At 38.0% G+C, this 20956-nt stretch overlaps 1 protein-coding gene across 2 annotated transcripts in view; it reads right to left on the bottom strand.

Moving 5' to 3' along the window:
* Positions 1–20956, bottom strand: part of GLRA2 (glycine receptor alpha 2) — a gene marked incomplete at its 5' end in the record, with an annotated part of 172052 nt that overhangs the window by 109279 nt on the left and 41817 nt on the right. For both annotated transcript variants that reach the window (XM_079764459.1, XM_079764458.1), the window contains one exon: positions 13846–14069. In XM_079764459.1, coding sequence (XP_079620585.1) covers positions 13846–14069 — 224 coding nt within the window. The remainder of the gene's footprint in view (positions 1–13845; positions 14070–20956) is intronic.

The raw sequence follows: 20956 nt of genomic DNA, 5'->3' as shown, positions 1-20956 counted from the left end.
TATTTAGGGAGCAGAAGCCATACACACAATTGTTTCTGCCTTTGTGGCAGATCTAACAATCCTATGGAGATCCAGAATTCTTGGGGTAAACTATTACCAGCATGGAATACCCTATTGAGAGAAATTCACAACAAGCATGAAACTGTCTCTGAATTTTGGCTCAGCTGAGAACTTGGCGGGTATTTCCCTTTCTCCTTATTTGTTTTCTAATTTCCTTTCTACATGGGTTTAGTATTGGAACCCAATGGGTGCCAATAACAAGGAGGCAAGTTAACAGCTCCATGGTTTGCTAAATCATGTAATCAGTTGAGCAAATAGGAAGCAATTGTAAAGATCTAAATCAGTCCCTTCATAGGCTGCAGAACCCATAGTTTATGATGTTTAGTTTACTATACATCTGCAGGCCTGAAATGTGGGCTTGCCCTTTACTTACTTTTTCTTCCTTTTTCATTGAAGTTACTATAGGACACAGTAAAATTATACAAATATTAAGTTGTACCATGATGACTTTTTATATCTCTAGCCATCTATTTAACAAGCACCCAGATCCACTTTTAGAATATTTCATTCACCCCAGAACATTCCCTTGTGCTCTCTTCCCAGTCAAGAACCTTCAAAAGTAACCACCACTGCTTTTCTTTTTTAAGCTATTCTTTTATTTAAAAGTAGTCTTGAGTAAAATGAACTTAATATTTTGTACCGATGCAGAAATTGCATCAAGTAAGATGGACACATACAGCATTACACTAAAATGTGAACAATTTTTATCTGCTTTACACTGGATCTCCATCTATTTTTGGTGGGTCTCACAAAGTATTTTAATTGAGATTCAGACTGTTTGCTGGCAGACACTGCCTACAGCATGTCAGATTTGCTCTCTCCTCTTTTTCATAATTTAAAATATTAAGGCCATTGCACCTGAGAGCAGCGAGCTGAAGCTGCCCATTTGATATTTGTTAAAGAACTCATTTCCTGAAGCATTATCACACATCCCCCCACTGTCATTGTGGCCAACATACAAGCTCCGGTTTGTACAAGGGAAGGAATATAGTTTCCTTACAGAGAGGCCCTGCTTCTTTTACTGAGAGTAAGAGGCTGAGCAAACATTTCCATTTTAAAGGCAAGAGAATAAAACAAAGTCTCCCAAAATTTCACTTCCCTTCCTTACTACTCTCCTATTCAGTTATCCTTGATCATAAAACCAGTTCGTGGCTTTATATCTTGCTTAAAGTTTAAATGACTAATAGATGCAGACATTGTAAATCATTTCAGTTCCTTTAAGTTTTTAAAATCAAATATTATATTTTTATTTACTTATTTGTCCCCTATTTATTCCTTGTCCCATATTTGTTCTTTACCATCTAAAACAGTGGTTGGCACAGAGTAAGTAGTCAATAAATATTTGTTTAACAAATGAATGAATCAGTGTTCTAAAGCTCTGCGGGAGAATTTCAGGCTTTTATCCTGCGGAAATGGGAAAGGATTAGGGATTTAGGAGAGAGGTGTCTGGGCATCAGAGCCCATAGGGTGTTGCCAAATTACAAGACAGGCACAGGAAGCCAGCAAAACTTGCCTGGCCTCTTCTGTAAGTTGCTAACAGATTCCCACTAGAAATAAAGCAAATCAAGCTGAAGGAAAGCCAGAAAGCTCCGTCCACCTGTCTTTGAGCCTTGGTCAGGTGGCTGGGTCCATGGCCAGGACTCTACATTGCTAGAATGATTCAAATGAATTATTTAACTTTACAACATTATGGTGGACAGAGGTACCTTGATTCATAAAGGAACTACTAGTTCATAAGAAACTTAGTAGTATTAGAATTGAGAGTCCATCCCAAGGGAAATGTTCTTGAGGAAAAGAAAACCATTTGAAGAGAAAAGAAATTTTCAGAAAGAAATACACATTTTAATGAGTGATCTGCTTGCCTGAAGCAAAGATTGCCAATGAGCTATTTTGGGAGAGTTAATTCTAATGGTTACAGTAGTCTGTCTTATTTGGAAAGTAATAACAATAGGGAGCTTCCATGTTTTATTCAGGAAACACAAGACAGTCTTGAGTATATTGCTATTGTATCTTAGTTTGGAGACCGCATTTAGCACACTCTATGCAGCATGCTATAAACCCTCAGCAGTTTGTGGAAATCAAAGGGGGTAGGACCTATGGTGCTCTTTTAGGATTAAAATACTTAAGAAAATATTAAAATGTTATGATGATGATGATAGTATTAATAATTACAATCTGCTCAAGCACTCTCATTACAACCATGGAGTACCATCACACAAGGCAGATAGTATTTTCACAGTTTTTGAGATAAGCAAATTGAAGAGATTAGCCATTTTCCCAGCGTCACAAGTAAGTGAACAGAGTTAAATTTGAACCCAACTTTAAATGTTGTCAAAGTTCATTTATTATTTTCCTCTCTACCACATTTCCTCCTTAGTAAAAGAACCTATTGCTAATTTATCATCCTGTCTTGTCTGTGAAGTCAGCAGAGTGGATTGCAGGCACCTTAGTTGTTTTGTACCTGCTCAGGGATACCCCTTTAATTTTTCTTCAGGTGTCCAGACTTCTCATGACCTGTCCTTTTTAAAAACCCCTCCAACCTTCCCCGGCAGCCTCACAGAATACATTCACTATGGATCCAGGGAACTGGTTAGTTGACCCAGCTTACTCTTAAAGAGCTATTTGACCTTGCCTGGCTGGCGAGGCTCAGTGGTTGAATATTGTCCTATGAACCAGGAGATCATGATTCAGTTCCTGATCAGGACACATGCCCAGGTTGTGGGCTCAATCTCCAGTGGGAGGTGTGCAGGAGGCAGCCAATCAATGGTTCTCTCTCATCATTAATGTTTCTATCTCTCTCTCTCCCTCTCCCTTCCTCTCTGAAATCAATAAAAATATTTGGGGGAAAAAAGCTATTTGATCTTGACTAAATCTCTGGGCCTCATTCTCCACCCAAAACCCCATGATGTTCAACATTTATCTGATTCTAAACTAAGTGAAGGTGACCAGCTTAAAGGATTTCCTCTTATAGGTGAGTTCGCACACTTTGAATATGATGGAAGCCTTAAGTGCAAGTTATAATGCTTCTTAATTTAGGAACTTTCTGGAACTCTGGTTATATAGGTGAGATATTTATTGTCCTGATATGGCTTTGTCATCCAACATCCTAGAACACAATCCACTCTTTCCCCAAGAACATAAGGACAGCCTTTCTCTACAATGTAGGTCTGTTGAATCTTTCCTCTCAGTTGTACCTTGAAATTTCTGAACCATGTGACATGCTAATGTCAGAGATTTGCTGGATGCATCAAATATTGAATAAGAATGTCATCTTAACCCATCTAGACCTTATGTGAAATTAGCCTGGGGGCAAGTTAGAAGTCAAGCTAAAAGTGCATCATTAATATAACCCACACATGGAAAGAGGGATGGAAAAGTTAGGGAGTCAGTGGATTAAAGGCACTGCCAGGATGGTTGTCTGATCAAGATAGCCTTTAACACAGTGGATTTCAAACTCTGGTGGATATAAGTGTTATCTGAGGGCTGGGGTAGGAATTCAGATTCTCAGGACCCCTTGATAAGCAGCCCAGGTAGCACTGATGCTGGTGTTCTGGAGCACATTTTAAGAAGCACTGTTTCAGCCCAGCTGGTGTGGCTCTATGGTTGAATGTGGACCTATGAACCAGGAGGACACGGTTCAATTCCCAGTCAGGGCACATGCTTGGGTTGCGGGCTCGATCCCTAGTGTGGGGTGTGCAGGAGGCAGCCAATCCTCTCTCATCATTGATGTTTCTATCTCTCTTTCCCTCTCCCTTCTTCTCTGAAATCAATAATACACATCTATATCTATAGATATATAGATATAGATATAGATATAGATATAGATTAGATATTAAAAGCACTATTTCAAGCATGTTCTAAGGGATGACTTTTTACTGTCTAGATCAATGACTTTCAACCTTTTTCATCTCATGGCACACATAAACTAATTACTAAAATTCTGTACAAAAAACAAAAAACATATTTTTTTACTGATCTGACAAAGAAAAGTTATAATTTTGATTCATTCACACCAGACAGCCATTGTTGTATTGGCTGTTGACATTTTTTTATTTGACAGTCTGAGGGAAAACAGGTCAGTGCCCCTGACTAAATAGTCAGGTATTGCATATTTTAAAGATTCTTGTGGCACACTGGTTGAAAATCACTGGTCTACATGATAGACTAAAAGAAGATAATTTTGAAATAGGAAAGAGGGTTAAGGAAATGCTCTGCAATTTTTCAGTAGCGCTAGCACTCTCTTAGGAAATACTACTTTCTACTCAAAACCAGGGCTAAGACAATTAGGCTCAAGGAGGCTTCAAAGCGACTGGACCCAGGGTTAATGACAAGGCGGATTGATCAAGAGCTTAGGTCACAATGGAGAGGCATTCTAGTAAAGTCAAGTCAGTGAAACCAAGGTTAGTCCACTGGCAACCAAGAGTATGGTGGGTGTGGCTAGAAAACTGGGATAGCTGCTAAGAGAGATGGGAGAACAGTTTCCAGGTGCCACAGATAGGAAACCAAATCAGAATTCCTATTGACACACGTGAATGTGCAAAGATAGGCAGTGGGACTCTACTTACGGTGGTAGCAGTGTATCAGGGCACTGTCTCTGATCTCTGACTAGAAAATCAGCTATGGAGAAACTTCAGAGGAAGTTAGGGAGGTGGCTGCAACATGCATTGGATTAGACTCAAGTGAAAATTTACAAAGCTTATGGTGCTAGTCAGGGATGAGGGCAGAATACACAGGAGGACCAGTTCCATGTCCTTAGTGAGGAGGAGTTAGTGTTAAACAGAACTCTGCCTGAGTTGTAATCTAGTACATCCATTCAGCAATTTTTGGGTGTCATGCATATCAGATACGTGAAAGAACAGTTTCTCTCATGAAGGAGACCATAGTTTAATATCAATATATTAATAAGATATGTTATATGTTAATATATTATTTTAAAGGAATATATCGCAACACTTGTGCATTTATTCAACCTTTTAAAGTTGTTTTCAAATCTCCATTTAAAGAATCCTTCCAAGATAGACAGATAGACAGATAGAGAGAACTGTTAACAATACTTACAGCTAGAAAACTTGGGGAGGGAGAATTTGTGGCTAAGATAAAAAAGGATTTCTAATTTTTTCCTTGTAGGTATTTATTCTCTCTTCATGTTTCCATATATATTCATATATTTACTACTTGCTTTATTAAAATCAAACAGATCAACGACACACACATATACAAAAAATCCTTCCAGATTATGTAAATCAGACACATGAACTGAATCAAGAAAAGGACTTTTAATTTTTCCCGTGGTGCCTACATAAAGGCTCACACTGATTGGGTAAATAGATAATCTACCCATACAGGCCTAGATCCTGAGAGAGCCCTTTTGGTTAATCAGTGAAGTATGACTTTCCATAATCATTTGATGTTCCTGAATCAAAACACATGGTACCCACAAAACAATATTGATCCAATGAAAGCAAAAAACAAGTTTGGCTAGACAGGCAAGAAATGAAATTTTAAACTCTGTAATTAGATGAGTTCTTTTGAAGTCACTCATCATATAAAGCATAGAGCAAGTCCTGCTTACTCTGGCCCTAAGCTGTTCACCTGGCTCATAGACAGGCACAGATGTGGCTATACTTAAGAAGGCTTTCCATATAAGTAAAGGTTGAAAATTCATGCTGTGTAAATTATTAGGAGCTTCAGGAAGATCACAGTGCATGTCCTTGCTCAAACACCTTTCAACTCTTAGCTGCTATATATAATAGAGATTTAACTAAAAGCCCCCATGACTATTAAGATGCAAATCTAGGAAGAGAATTATATTTCCAGTACTGTTAGTAATTTCTTCCTTTGTGTATATGAGTTGATAGATTCCCAGATTCCCTACTAATATTCCCAAGAGCTGACTTTGATACTGAGAATAGCAAACCGAAGGGTGATACTGGATAGAAAACAGGGTTCAGAGCAGTGTGGCAATGGCACCAGAGATAAATTATTTTTTTCAATATTGTCTCAGGCTGAACCTAAGCCCCAAGTTGGTATTAGCTGTACAGTTAGACTATCCTCTTAGATAATTTCAAATAAGAAAATATAAGACCTGTTTTTCCCTGTTGACCTTGGTATTTGGAGAAGATGAATGGCAACACTGCTGATTCATTAGCTATTCTACTCCTCTCCACTGACTAAAATGCCAGTGGCTAACAAGGAAGGTCCATGTTCAGCAAACATTATAAAGGCATAGCAGAAAATACCCATATGCATTGAGCAATACTACCTGGGAAGGACAAAAATACAATATCTTCTCCCATCTGTGCCCTTCAGAAAATTTGCACATCTATGGTTGGCCCATGTTAATTAAGTCCAAATATGGATAAGATTCAACTTGAAGCCTAACCAATAAATATGCAGCTAAAACTTTTCCAAATGCTTTGATTTTTCCTGAACAAAAATGTTTTGGAGGCGTTGAATTGGAGAGGGCTAAAGTGAACTCCACCAGAATGAAGAGCTCAAATTACCAAAGATTCAAATAACCAATACTGCTCCCATTTTAGTTACATTTTAAATTTCAAAGTCATTTTACCTCTAATATTATTTATACACCCAAACATTCATGAAGCTGAAATGTTATTAGCTGCATATTAAAATAATGAGGATTGATTTGTCCATTCCATGATCACTATGTGTCTAATTTTATAGATATTTAATGGTGGCCTTGAAGTGAAGAAGGAGACAATGCTTTTCTCTTAGCATTTTCTTAACAATTTATTTGGGATTATTTTGCTGGCAAAACAGAAAGAGAACAAGCACTTGTGCAGTGAAAATGTGGCTTTAAGAAAACTAAAGTAACTTTATATTTGCTGACGGCTGACAGTAAGATTGTATTACTTTGCTGGTGTTTTGTGCATTAAGACTTCTATTGTAGTAATTGGCAGAGAGTTGGTGGCCATGTTTCTGGTGGCAAAGGTTGGAGAAAGAACAAAGTTCTGGTTAGTTAGATGGTAGGATGCCCCATCCTTTATTAGATAACACATTAAAATTAGGCATAATTCTTCAGTTTATTCTTAACAAGCAGCTAAAGAGGAGGCCCAAGTAATTATCAGAAAGAAGATGCAACTGTCACTTCTATTATGAGCTACATGCTTCCCAAAGGAAGGAAACTCAAGACAAGGCAACCCATGTGCTTGGAACTAAGCATGGATGGGGAGTTGAGCGGGGTGTAATAGGTACCGAATACAGAAATGTTCATGTGTATGGGTTAGGAAGAATAGAGAGAACTATCTAAAATGAAACATCAAATAAAACATTTATTTTATTGTCCTTTGAAAGAAATGATCAATCAGATATCTGAATGTGGGCTGTGTGTGGAACTTCACATAATTATATATGTCCTTAATTGTCTTTCAATGACTGTCCAATGATAAATGTTGTATCCTCTTCAGGATAGATGTTGGTTTGTAATTTTAAATGCCACAAGCCAGGATATGCTGAGCTTTGAGGATGGACAATTTTTTTTCCCATTTTAAAATGGAGCACCTTTCCTTTGGGTTATGTGCTATGAGAATGTGCTAAAGTAATTCATGTGTCTCATGAGAGCCATAGTGTGTTTATTTTGGGATTAATGCCATCCAGGGAGCCTTTCAAAAGCAGCACTCTGGACCAGGGAGAAACCCATGTCAACATAAGTTGTGCAGGCTCACCAGGACCTCTGAATTTCCTTTGGCTTCCTGCCACAAGAAAATTCAGATAATGAGTAATAGCAGATTAGCCCTTCAATTCTGCTAGCTCAAATCTGCCCTGTAATTTCCTTTAGCCTACATATCCAGGTAATAACTGTTTCAGCCAACCATTTTTGTATAATTGTCTAAAAGTATATAAACATATAATTCATGAACACATTCTAAAATATCTCATGGGTACTCTGACTGGTTAAATAAGAGGGTACAAATTATCTAAATTTTAATTGGAAAATTTCTCACTAAGGAGTCCAGTACTGAGTACCTGTCTTTATGTAAGCTATATGTTAAATGCAGGTAGTCCAATCTTTGCTACCCACTCCAAAATCAGGTTCCTCACCTCAGGAATTGGATATTCAGTTTGGGAGAACAGGTTCAAAAATCCAAAAATAGTTTGAGATAGGCACCTTAAATTTAAAACCTCTTCTTGATGACTCCCAAGATCTAAGGGATACGAGGAACCTATTCTTATTTCCTCATCCAGAAGGAATTTTGTGGTTTGGGAAGGAGGAGATAATTTTGAGTTATCTATATATATAAAAACCTAAGCAATCGGCTGCCTGTTCTACAGTCCAACCGGTAGCTATGACACACACTGACCACCAGGGGGCAACACTCAATGCAGGAGCTGCCAAGCTATCATGACTTGGCAGCTGCCGTTCTCGGGTGATACACCCAGAACCAGAGAGGAAGGAGCCCAATTCCCGGGTGCGTCACTCAAGAACCACCCTCTTGCAATTCAGGACCCCTTGGGGGATGCCGGAGAGCCAGTTTTGGCCTGATCCCCACAGGCCAGGCCGAGGTACCCCACCAGTGCATGAATCCGTGCACTGGGCCTCTAGCCCATTGGCTCCCCACTTCAGGTTTGGCTCCCCACTGGGCCTCTAGCCTAATGCAGAGGTCGTGGGTCTGGCCCTTACAGAAACTTTTCTACTCGATCAGCTAAATGATGAGACGTGCAACACCTACTCGCTGCGGCTCTAGCATCTGGTGCCTGCGCTGGCCCATTCGATTACCAGCGGAAGCAGCGAATTTTTCTGCTACCATTCTCGGCTGGGAAACCAGCCACAGCTTCCCTCCTTCTGGGAAGACAGTAGCGCCAGTGGGCAATCTCCGGGGAAGGGAAGGAGGAGAAGGAGCAGCTCAGGTGGGAAGAAGGAGGTTCCCACTGCCACAGGACTCTGCCTGGACAAAAGGGACTGGGTGGGAGCCTGACATTGAGCAGGGTCCTGCCCTAAACCGACTAGATCCCAGGCTAAGTAAATTCTGTTTGCTAAATAATTGCATTTTGCAGCTAAATGCCCACAAGTCCTCAGTTACCGCCAAACTTAGGGGTAAAGTGAGATGAAAGAAGCAAAACAGATACAGAGAGAAAGTGACATAATATTGGGAGAAGAGAGGAGGGAACCCGATTCCGAGGTGTGTCACTCAAGAACCACCCTCTCGCAATCCAGGACCCCTTGGGAGATGTCGGATCCCCACAGGCCAGGTCAAGGGACCCCACCGGTGCATGAATGTGTGCACTGGGCCTCTAGCAGACTTATAATAGATCTAGAAGGAGCCTCAGACTTCATCTAATCTCCTGGTTCAAACTCATTGTACAGATAAGGAAACTAAGACTCAGAATGATAAACTGATGGGGTTATAGAGGCTGTTTTATAAGCCTGGAGGATACAGTAAATGGTGGAAGTGTGGAGCTCCTGATGTCATGAGCTGCCTTATTGGTATTGTTATTTGCACCGTTACTTTCAAAGCAACCTCTGATGAATGTTAATGCAGTGGGAAGTTGCCTCCAAAAGGAGGAAAACCTACTGGTTGCTATTGCTAGTTCAATCAGGTAAACAACCAAAGGCAAGTGGTCATTCCAGCTGCCATGTATTTCTTTGCACAATTTCCTCTTTTCCCTTACTCCGTTCTGTTTGAACCAATATTATGCCCTTGAGTGTATGTGTATTTCTGAACCAAATCATGAGCTCAACAGAGCTTTTCAGCTCTTTAAGAGAGTCTATCATGTACAGAACCCACTTTCTAGACTTTAATACTTCTACTGTCAGCCATGCCTTTTTTGAAAACTACTCTCAAAAAATACCCCCTCCACACCACTTAGTTCAGCTTTTGCTGAATCCACCAGCGTATGTGCATGCCAGTGCCTCCCACCTTCCCAGCCTTGCATGCCTCTAGGAAGAATGGAATCATCGTGGTTTCCATGGCATTTCCCAGCACTTCTCTGAAACCTCACTGCTTAATTCTGATGTGGGCGCTTATGTTACAGTCATTAATTACTGCATTAAAACAAGTCACAAAACTAATGAGGATTTGGACATAGAGTAGGAAAATGAGAATGTAATTTTGCCTGGATTATAGAATATAAAGATAAACATGATCCAAATAAGCATGGAGAGAAGAAATCACAGATTTTTATAGCTGCTTTCTAACAGAAAATATGGACTTACACATCTCATCAAAACTGAGAGTAAAATAAGCAAAGTATAACCATTGGTAACATTTAAACAGGGTTTAGTTCACTGTGCATTTTATTTTTAGCTCTGACATCTAAATAGAGAATGTTCTTTTTTCCTATGCCATAAAAATAATTCTGTTACTAAAGCTAGAATCTTTTTAAGTTCTTGCATCGGACCTTAGGATGAGACAAGGATGGGAGGCTATGTGAAAAAAAGTTGTCCTTGTATGTGTGTAGGTAGAGTCAGTCATTAGATAGGATTGTTTGGAAAGCACCATTAGATATCTTTCTAGAAATCTACACTCCACCTACACTCAGGGGTGTCTGTAACCTACCATTAGAGGGAGAAGGCATGTCAATCCCCAAGAGTTCTCTATACAATTCAAGTACTACTGGGAAGGCTGAATCATCAATACCTAGAATTATGAATGGCATCAAAAGGGATTAACAAGCAAATATTCTCCAACACTATTAAGGAATAAGTTGTAGTTCAGGTAAAGTTTCATTATGAGGGTAGCCAATATGTTGGTGCTATGAAGTGCTGTTGTGGAGGGACAAACGTATAATTATTTATGGTTTAGAAAATTTTCTTCAGTTGAGGGTAACAAAGGCCCCCAGGTACCTTGTAAGTCAATTAAGAAGGCACTGAAGGTAAATAGTATTTCCTTAACCACATTGCTATGGTCATACCCATACTTGAAGAAATTTTTAACATTTGAAAGGTCATAGCTTCCTTAGAAAGATAGTTATGTTTTCCTCTAAACAAACAAAAATAAAAGAGTTTAAATAACCTAATGTAAAAAATGTGCAAAGTGTTTTGGTGGATTTAAGGAGTCAGTCATTAGATAGGATTGTTTGGAAAGCACCATGGAGTTTTCACCTACCCCTCAGATTAAGCACCCCTCAAGGAGTGGGTCAGTCCCAATCTTAATATCTGGAGTTTGTAGGGATCTGTCTCGGTCAGTTTATTCATTAATCTCATAGAATACAAACAGTGAAGGAAAAACTAACCCAGCCAGCCACAGGACAAACTCCACTCTATCCAAAGCTATTTTAGGTATTTCAAAGCCTGTAATATGCTACAGTTGGAACCAAAGATAGAAGAATTGCCTCTGGATCTAGGTCTGGGGAACATTATATTCTTCATAGTTCTAGAATAGAAAGGACTTCATGGAACAAAAGAAAAAAAATTCCTGGTTTTATTTCAGCAGTGCAAGATGCTAGGTATTTACTAGAGCAAATGCCACCCAAAGCCCAGAGGGTTAGCTGGAGCAGCTGATGCCCTGTGCTGCTTTTTATAACTCTTCCTCCCTGTACCACGCTCTACATATGTCCCATTTCATCAGGTCACATCCACTTCGGTTGTGCTCAATACTGCATCTTAACACCAAATGCATTGCCATCCGAAATATTTTGTTTCCTTAAAAATTTTTATAAGAATAAAAGTAAAGTTCCTTAAAAATAAAATAAAGGAATTTCCTGGTTCTTTGTGTAAGCAGTGACTGCTACTTTTTACAAATGAGTAGCCTCTTTTGTTCCACATGGCATCGGGGCTGTCAACCATCATCAAGCTGTGAAATTACTAGGTTAAGAATGGAATATATAGTACAAACCTAAATTGTATATAGAATTGTGACATGAAGTTTTAATGATATGAGTCTGTAAACTTGTGGAAATTATTCACAAAGACACTAGCTGTCCGCTTTTTTTTGGGGGGGGGTAATAATATTGGAGAGAAAGGAAGAATTTTATAAAGGATCTTTAAAATGTCAATACTTGTTCAATGTATTAGAAAGTCTAATATACAATACATTGTCTAGGTCTTTGGGAGGGATTATAGAAGATGCAAAATCCAAATATGTTGAATATAAAGAGCGTACTAATTAGAAAGAATGTTAACTTTAAAATACAAACAGCCATGATTTTATTTATTGATCACATCCTCTGTGTCATGTATTATGGCAAGTATTTTTTAAATGTGTTTTTATTGGTTTTAGAGAGAGGGTAAGGGATAGGGAGGGAGAGAGAAACATTGATTGGTTACCTTCCATATACACCCTGATCAGGGATTGAACCCACAACCTGGACATGTGCCCTGACCCAGAATCAAACCAGCAACCTCTAAAAGCACAGGACAATGCTCAATCAACTTAGCCATTGGCCAGGGTGGTGGCAAGTATTTTTATATACTCTATATTAGGGGTCATCAAAGTATGAACAAAGGGTTTTGAACATAAAGTTTTATTGAAATGCAGCTACACTCAATTGTTTGAGTATTGTCTATGGCTGTTTTAATGCTACAATGGCACAGTTGAGTAGTTGTGACAAAATTGAGACAGTCGAGCCCCCAAAGCTAAAATACTGTCTGGCCCTGTGTAGTAAAAAAAAAAAAAAATTTGCTCTATATCACCCGGTCTCACAATAATACTCAGAAATACTGTTAAGATACCTGAGGGATATGTGTTATGTTACTTAATAAGTGGCAAAGCTTGGATTTGATTTTAGATTTGTTGTATTCCCAAAGTCCATGTTCTTATGCTATATTCATGTATAGAAATAGCCAAAATGTGAGATATTAAGAAATAAGAGCTTTACAAATTCACAGAGAAACTTTTATTAGAATTCTGAAAAGAGAGATTATTTTGAGCTTGGAGTGATGAAGATTTTGGATATTATATTAGAACTAGTAGCCCAGCACATGAATTCGTGCACCGGTAGCTCTCTGCATGGCCTGGCTGCTCCGCACCCACTGCCCAGAGGCTCTCCACAGCCCAGAGGCCCTTGGTGGCCAGGGCGGGATGCTTGCCTCATCGCCACAGCCATGAAGTAAGCATTCTGCCAGGCTGCTCACACTGCCCGCTCTCAGTGGCCTCCCCTCCAGGATGGGGTGACTCTGGCGGGGCTGAGGAGACTGGGCGCCGCCATCTTGTGGCTATGGGAACCGCCATCTTTGTGACAGAGTGATGGTTAATTTGCACATTACCCTTTTATTAGATAGGATATAAGGGCTAAAATGGATCTTAGGAATTGTCTGTCTCAAGCTCAAGCCCAAGAAAAGTTTAGAGATCAAGTTTACATGTTTAGTTAGAAGCAGAGCTGGGATTAGAACCAGTTTTCCACTCACCCAGCCCTAAGTATGGTGTCAGTGACCATAGTGAGCATTGAATTTCCATGTGTGTGGGGGAGGGGGGGAGGGATTAAATGTTATTGTATGACAGTATTATTTGAAATGATACTTTGTACATTATATTCTATTATAATTGAACTAAAGGGCTCTACTTCCTTTATTGAATATTGAATTCGTCAATAACACATTTGTGCAGATATTTACACAATGTCATCACCCATCCACCATCCCACCAAATATATATATATATATATATATATATATATATATAGAGAGAGAGAGAGAGAGAGAGAGAGAGAGAGAGAGAGAATCACGCTTCTGAGATCATGAGAACCTCTCACCAACTTTAAGATTCAAAACATAAACAAGAGACCACAAAAGTCAAATATTCACATATATCTTGCCATGCAGAATTAGACAGTTCTAGGCCAGGAGAAAAATGGAGAACTGAACAGGTGCAGTCAAAGGAAGCTTACCTGATACTGTAAAGCACTTTGCCATTTTTTGAAATCCGAAGCAATTTGTTGTCAGTGGTAACATCATGGAAATTGGCACCCTTCTCATTGGCAAAGAACAAATCTGGTTTCCAAATGGAATCCAGCATCGATGGATCCAAGTCCAGGGAATCATCAGGGTATTCGCTATATGCCAAACGTGAATCATTCCACTGTTGTCTCAGAAAAATGTTCACTCGGTAATCCTACAGAAATGCCATGGAAAGGTGTTACTTATCACCCATTCTGGCATACGAGGTCCATCTACATTTCCCCTCACTCTTCTCTCTGATTTGGTGCAGTGTTTGTGTATACCTTGGAGTAAAGCAGGCTGTATATAACTTGGTTAAAAATAAACCACTCCATTCTATTAGGAGTGGAAACAAAGGGAACAAAGTAAAAAAACTCAACCAAACCAGGTAGACTTGGTTGAATTGTTTACATTTGAATTATTGATTATGGGAGAAAATAGTATCAACTCAAGCTGATTTTTCTATAGGAAAAGGTAATGATGAGTACAGAAGTCAGTCTGTGATGACAGATTGTCAAATAAAACTAATTCATTTTCCAAATCAGAAATGCTAGGATCTATTTCCTCATTCTGCTCAGAAGTTCTGGGCAGAAGCAAGCCCACTCTGTACTTTTGGTAGTGAAAATATGATTGTAAAACTCTTACATGATGGGGCAATATTTCTTTAACTCATCAACATAAATATTTATTAAAATGTTTCATATTGATAATTCCCACACAGCTACTTACTTTTGAAATTCTTAAATATTTTAGCACTTATGTGAATGGGTATCTATAATAGTCAACTTGATGCTTCATCAAAACAGAGATCTTTTTCATGTTCTTCTCATCTGAGCACCTTCTAACAAATGTGTTACTTTTCGTGGGAGCCTCGGGTACACCCTGTTATTCCCACTTGGTCTGGAAATTTCTTTCTGTGCTAATGAATCAGCATAGGGCAGCGATTGCTCCCCTGGGGATTTCTACTCAAAAGTCTTTAGGTTCATGGAAACTGTTGCTTTGCTTGATAGAATGGACCCCATATAGGTTTCAACTGTATTCCCTAGTCAAGTGGGACTAAGGTTTAGAGCTAATAGTTGTCCATTCCTGCCACTTGTGCCCATTTAGGATGATATGTACTCATTCCTTCTTACTTTCTTTCCTTTACCATTTTATTCAAATTTGCTCTATTTCCACACCTTTGGCACCTGGACTTTTGATAATTGTTTACATTAATCTACTGGTGGCCAACTTGTCTTTGTTTGCCTGAGCACTTCCCAAAGTCCCATATTCAGGGAACCCACTCAGTCCGAGGTGAAATTGGGATGGTTAGTTACTCTACTAGCTATAATGGAGGCCACCTCAGGATGGTCAGTTTTGGATAATTAACCTCAGGGCCAAAAGAAAAAAAATGACTTAAGTTATAAAGATCAGGGTATATGGAAAAGAGTTTCAGTTCAGTTCCTTCTACCTATTACTAAACTATTCAAATTTCCATGACTTCTTTTCAAATACAGCCATCCTGATGATCAGGCTGATAGAGTATTTTGAAGGTGATGGTTTTTAGAATGAGTGCCCAATGTAGTTGGCCTAAAGCAGTGGTCGGCAAACTCATTAGTCAACAGAGCCAAATATCAACAGTACAACGATTGAAATTTCTTTTGAGAGCCAATTTTTTAAACTTAAACTTCTTCTAACTCCACTTCTTCAAAATAGATTCGCCCAGGCTGTGGTATTTTGTGGAAGAGCCACACTCAAGGGGCCAAAGAGCCGCATGTGGCTCATGAGCCGCAGTTTGCCAACCACTGGCCTAAAGAATGCTTATAATCAAATTGTTACTAACTTCTGAAAATCAGTCATCAAAACCCAGCTTATTTTGAAAGGCTGAAGTATGAAAAGAACCTTAAGATTCTCAATTGTACAACCTAATGACTTTCTGACTTGGAAAATTTTATCAGCTAACTTTTGAAATTATACCAGGCCTGTGCAGCAAATTCTCAGACTTAAGAGAGTGCTGTTTTTGGCCCATCCATATTTCCATCCCATTCTATGTGTTCACTGTGTATGTACCCCCTCCCCCAATGATCAAACCAAAGGAATGGCAGAACCTCAAAGTTTTTCTCATCATATATTTTGGAATTGTCCAAAGGGACCAGAAGGTTGTAACTAGAAAGAGATGACCAGGTCTGTGTTTCATTGTCAATAGGAGTTACTGGAAGCTTCGGAGTTTTGAGTGAGTAAAGAATGAAAGGTGTGATTTTTGGAAAAATTTTTAAAAGACTATTGAAAATGTAATAATCCAATATAAGTATGCACTAGATATATCAATTGTGAGATTTTTTAAAAGGTTTTCTGAGGGGAAAAATGGAGCTTCTCCAGTGTTTGATATCCACCCCTTTTATTTCCCTTAGAGTGAGAACCAGTTATCCATAACAATTCCAATTGTGGAGGTAGAGAAACTCTAAATACAGAATGTAATGACAGCTGGAAATAACAGAAGTGAATGGGTTAAATATTTTAGGCCATCACGAGGCCAAGAAGGTTCCCCCAGGAAGTAATCATAGGATGCTAGGATGCAATAGGACATAAGAAGCCAGATAAAAAGTATGGGGAAGCAAAATCACCAGGATACGTTGCAATTCTTCCTTGAATCTGTGAATCATTTAAATATGCATATTGAGAGACTCCAGAGAGCATTACATTAGTGACATACAATATGAAAACATTGACCTTTAAAAAAAATCTCAATGTAATTTTTTACAGCGAATGTAACATCTTTTTAAAAAGTAATTTCCACAAGTATTCTCCAGTTTTCCTGGGTGTTTTTTTAAATTGTATAAAGAGAGAAAATAATAAAATAGATTCTCCCACTATTAGAACTTTAAAAAGATCACCGAATCCATTATGCCACAGTAGAACCATTAAATGTTTAACAGTTAATTTAAAATAAATTAATCCTCCTATTTGTAAAGCAAGGATAATTGGAAACTTAAAGTAAAAAATATGTCTTATGCCACAATTAAAGGAATTATGTGAAATAAGTCCTTTATTAGATTTTATAGAAGTATTTGTTCTTTATAATATATAGGAATTAAATTTTTCCATAATTTTATTTATGATGACATACACTATTCTAAAATAAATAGCAACCCTTAATACCTATTAGAATAGAAAAGGACACCCAAGGACCTAGAGAAGTAGATAGCCAAAGAAAATATTTTCTGAGGCTGTGCCTCTGTAATTTTTTCAGTTTTCTATCATTGTCAATGCAGGGTAGACATTACTCATGTGTGCTTTATCTGTGCATCATCTCTGTTTATTTATAGATAGGTTTATTCTCTCATGACATTCCAAACTACAGGAGTTAGTTATATTGTTTTGTAGTCTTCTTTGTTTTTATTTTTGCTTCTAGGTTTAATGAAATATTAAAGGGAGATAAATATTGAGAGACATGCCTAAATGCAGTCTGAATTTTCTTTTACACTGTCATCTCTCTCCAGAGACAGATTCTACTTCAAATAAATATTTCCTTGTATTAAAATTTATCTTCCTATTATTGACTATGTGGATATTGGATTAGGTAATGGAAATATTTTTTTCATAAGCTATGTATAAGTCATATAATATTTATTATATTCTTAATATAGATACCTATATTCCATACTGTTATTTTCTATTAAGTTGACAATTTCTAAAGTTTCACTTTTTCTGGTAGCTTCTAATATGGTGCTGATGCCACAAAGATTGTTTCCTTAAGTTGAATTATTTTTGTACTATTATATTTAGCCTGGAATTTGTACGTAGAGGTTACCACACTGCCTTATATATACTCTTATTAAACCTTACCATTACTGTTTTATTATTTAAAATGCATATATATTTTAATCCAATTATGTTATAATGTTATCAAAGACAAAGATATGTTTCACTGATTCCCCCCAGTGCCTATGGGGCACTTTGGTTTTAACCTCTGGCTGCACAGTAGTACAGTTTTCATCATCTTGAGTCTATGCTAGCTTTGATATAGAAAGTTAGACTTGAATTTGAAATTATGGGGAAACAGTTACTTTATGATGAATTCAGGCTTTAACATTGTGTTGTTAATTTAGAGACTAAGGTCACCTTATATCTCAGTTTAACAAAATGCCAGGCTTGTGGAAGGTTCTTGGTTCTTCTTTAAAAAATCAAAAATAAAAGATATAGTTACCTGCTATTCCTAATAAGTTAGCATCTTCTTATGAATTGCTTATGCAGCTATAGAATAAAAGGGAGCTGATAGTGTCATTTCAGCAGTTACAACACAGCATGTATTCTTATAAGGAGCTGTCTACCTCTTATCCAGTTCCTCAGGAACATGATTTCAGATCAGAGATAAAACAACTCTTTACCCTGCAACAGTAATCAGCAGAGCATGTGGAATTTTTGCTCTGGGGCAGAGTTTTGGGGAGCCAAGATCATATTGTGAAGATGCTCACTGAATGGACAAATTTTGCATACTTTCAGCTCTTGCTCCTTCCTTTCCCCAAATCTGTTCAATGAGAAAGGTGTCAGGATCTGATTCTGTGGCATGGGTAGTGAGTGTTCCAGCACCCACAGTTCCTCTGTCTACCCACATCCTTCCAGGCAGTCATTAGAAAGCTTTGAGGAGACCCTCTCTTTTTCCATTTTCTTGTTTTTAAATATTTTTATTGATTTCAGAGAGAAATTCTATATATGTAAATTATGAGAGAGAATCATTGATTGGCTGCCTCCAGCACGCTCCTACTGGGGATCCAGCCTGCAACCTGGGTATGTGCCCTGATTGGGTTCAAACTATGACCTCCTGATTCATAGGTTGACACTCAGCCACTGAGCTACACTGGCTGGGCTTTTTCCATTTTCTGATGGCCTATCCCTGGAGAGAGTTGCATGCAGATGTCATGCAAATCCTCTTGACCTTTACTGACATTATTAATATTCCCAAACTATGCCTTTAAATCAAGAAAGAGGGGTTTGCAAATACAGTCCTCATCCTGTAAATTCACTTGCCATCAGCAGCTAAAGAGAAGGAGGAAAGAAAAGGAAATGGTAAACTGACATTCCCAAAAACATATATAACCTTTCTCATTATACATCCCTTACTAGTCTTTTGGAACCCACAAAAAAAAAAATTGTTCCACTGAATACTCTTAACACAATAGCAATGACCATCAACAGATCCCTGTGGCTCTTAATGAACAAAAGTATGTATTTTGGAATAATGTATGTCATCATAATGATCCATTAAATATTTCTTAGAATAACAACAAATATGCTAGCCTGTGAGCACACATCTTCAACACTAACATATCAAAAGAGTGAGTTAGAGGCCACATTCCATCTGTAAGCAAGCCTGTACTTTGTGGGCAGGTAGTACCAACAATTATTTAGTATTTCATCAAACATATTATGGTATTTCATCAAACATAAAAGGGGAAGACTGGATAGCACCAAAAGAAAGTCGTGTCGAGTTCTTAATCAGAAAATTACTGCCTCTTATTTAGGAACAAACAAACACCTAAACTAAATCCTGCAATAATGCTATAGGGCTATGTGGTGTGAGTGGCACATATAGAGAGAGGAAAATCCTGTTTAGAAACTCAAAATTCTGAGGTATTCTTGTAAAAATCTATTCCAGAAAATTTAGAGAAAGCGAAACTATTACCCCTCAAATAGCACTAATCAGTGTCCTCAATGACCACATCCATTATTGTGCTTAAAAGCTAAAGGTCTGATGTTCTCACTCCAACTAAAGACAGCTCAGGGAAGAATCTGATTCTGTTTAACATTTTTGACCAATTTTTGAGACAAATTTCTGAAAGTATGAGTAAAATCATGGGTGGTAGAACCTTGGGTTTTGGTAAAGGAAGCTCAGGCTGTGATGACACTGTAGGCACATCAGGTAGATTCCCAAGCAAGGCCTTAGGGATTTGGGAAGATAAGACCCTTTCGAGGGTGGAGCAATTCACACATTCTTATGAGTACCTGAATATTTAAATATTGATGCCCAAAATTCGGGGTTGGCAATTGGCCATAGCCTGTTTTCGTAAGTGTTTTTTTTTTTTTTTTTTTTTTTTTTTTTTTTTTTTTTTTTTTTTTTTTTGTGTGTGTGTTTTTTTAGTGTGGCCACATCAATTTGCTTGCCATTGTTTATGACTGCTTCATGCCAAAAGGGCAGAATTGAGTTGTGACAGAGACTGCCTGGCCCTCAAAGTCTTAAATATTTATGGAATGGCCTTTTACAGAAAGAAAATTTGCCAGTCCCTACTTTATGTGGTACAAGGATTTATTCTTGATTTAAATATGATAGAGTTTCAAAAACATTTTTTAGCTTCACACATATTGAAGAAAATAAATGAGCTTTAAAAAAAACAAGCAAATGAATTTTGTCATTAAATTAAAAGCTAAGAAATGAAATAGAAGCTTAATACACATCACTCTTCTGACCATGTGATTCAATATAGCTCATACAGATAAGCTGTTGATATTACACTTGAGCAATGATTTCCAAATTTTCTCAGAGGAAACATGACAAAGAACACCTTAATAAATGACCAGGAAGCATCAAAGCAGCCCATTTATTAAACACCTTCAGTAGCTGATAAAGACTGGAAAACAAGGATCTCCACAGTTTCCATTTTCATCTCCTTAAATAGTAAGCTTTTTCTTGCATTAATGAGCATTGAAAAGGTGCACATTTGCATTTCTGATTGAGGGTAAAATGCAATGAGGAGATTTAATCAAAGCAACTTAGGAGACTAATTAATGCAATTAGCATTAGGTCGTGCAAATATTGTCATTGAATGCCATCGTGTAAAGCTGGTGACAGTGATTTGGGCTGCTAGGAGATTTATCAGGATAAAACCAAGAGGGGAGAGACACAGACTGAATGCCAAGCTCAGAGTTTCATTATTCTTTCCATGTTCAGCTTTTATTATGTCATTTAATTACCCTATCAAAACTATTTTATTTGGGTAAAATTATTTATGCACTATATTCTGTCAAGGCCCATAAGTCTCATTTCTGGACAATGCTATGCCAGAGCAATATTATAGTGGGTAGTGG

This window comes from Cnephaeus nilssonii (genome assembly GCF_951640355.1).
Source record: "Cnephaeus nilssonii genome assembly, chromosome: X".
In the NCBI taxonomy this organism is placed as follows: Eukaryota; Metazoa; Chordata; class Mammalia; order Chiroptera; family Vespertilionidae; genus Cnephaeus; species Cnephaeus nilssonii.
The sequence above is the reverse complement of the archived record's forward strand: the minus strand, read 5'-3'. Positions and strand labels throughout refer to the sequence as shown.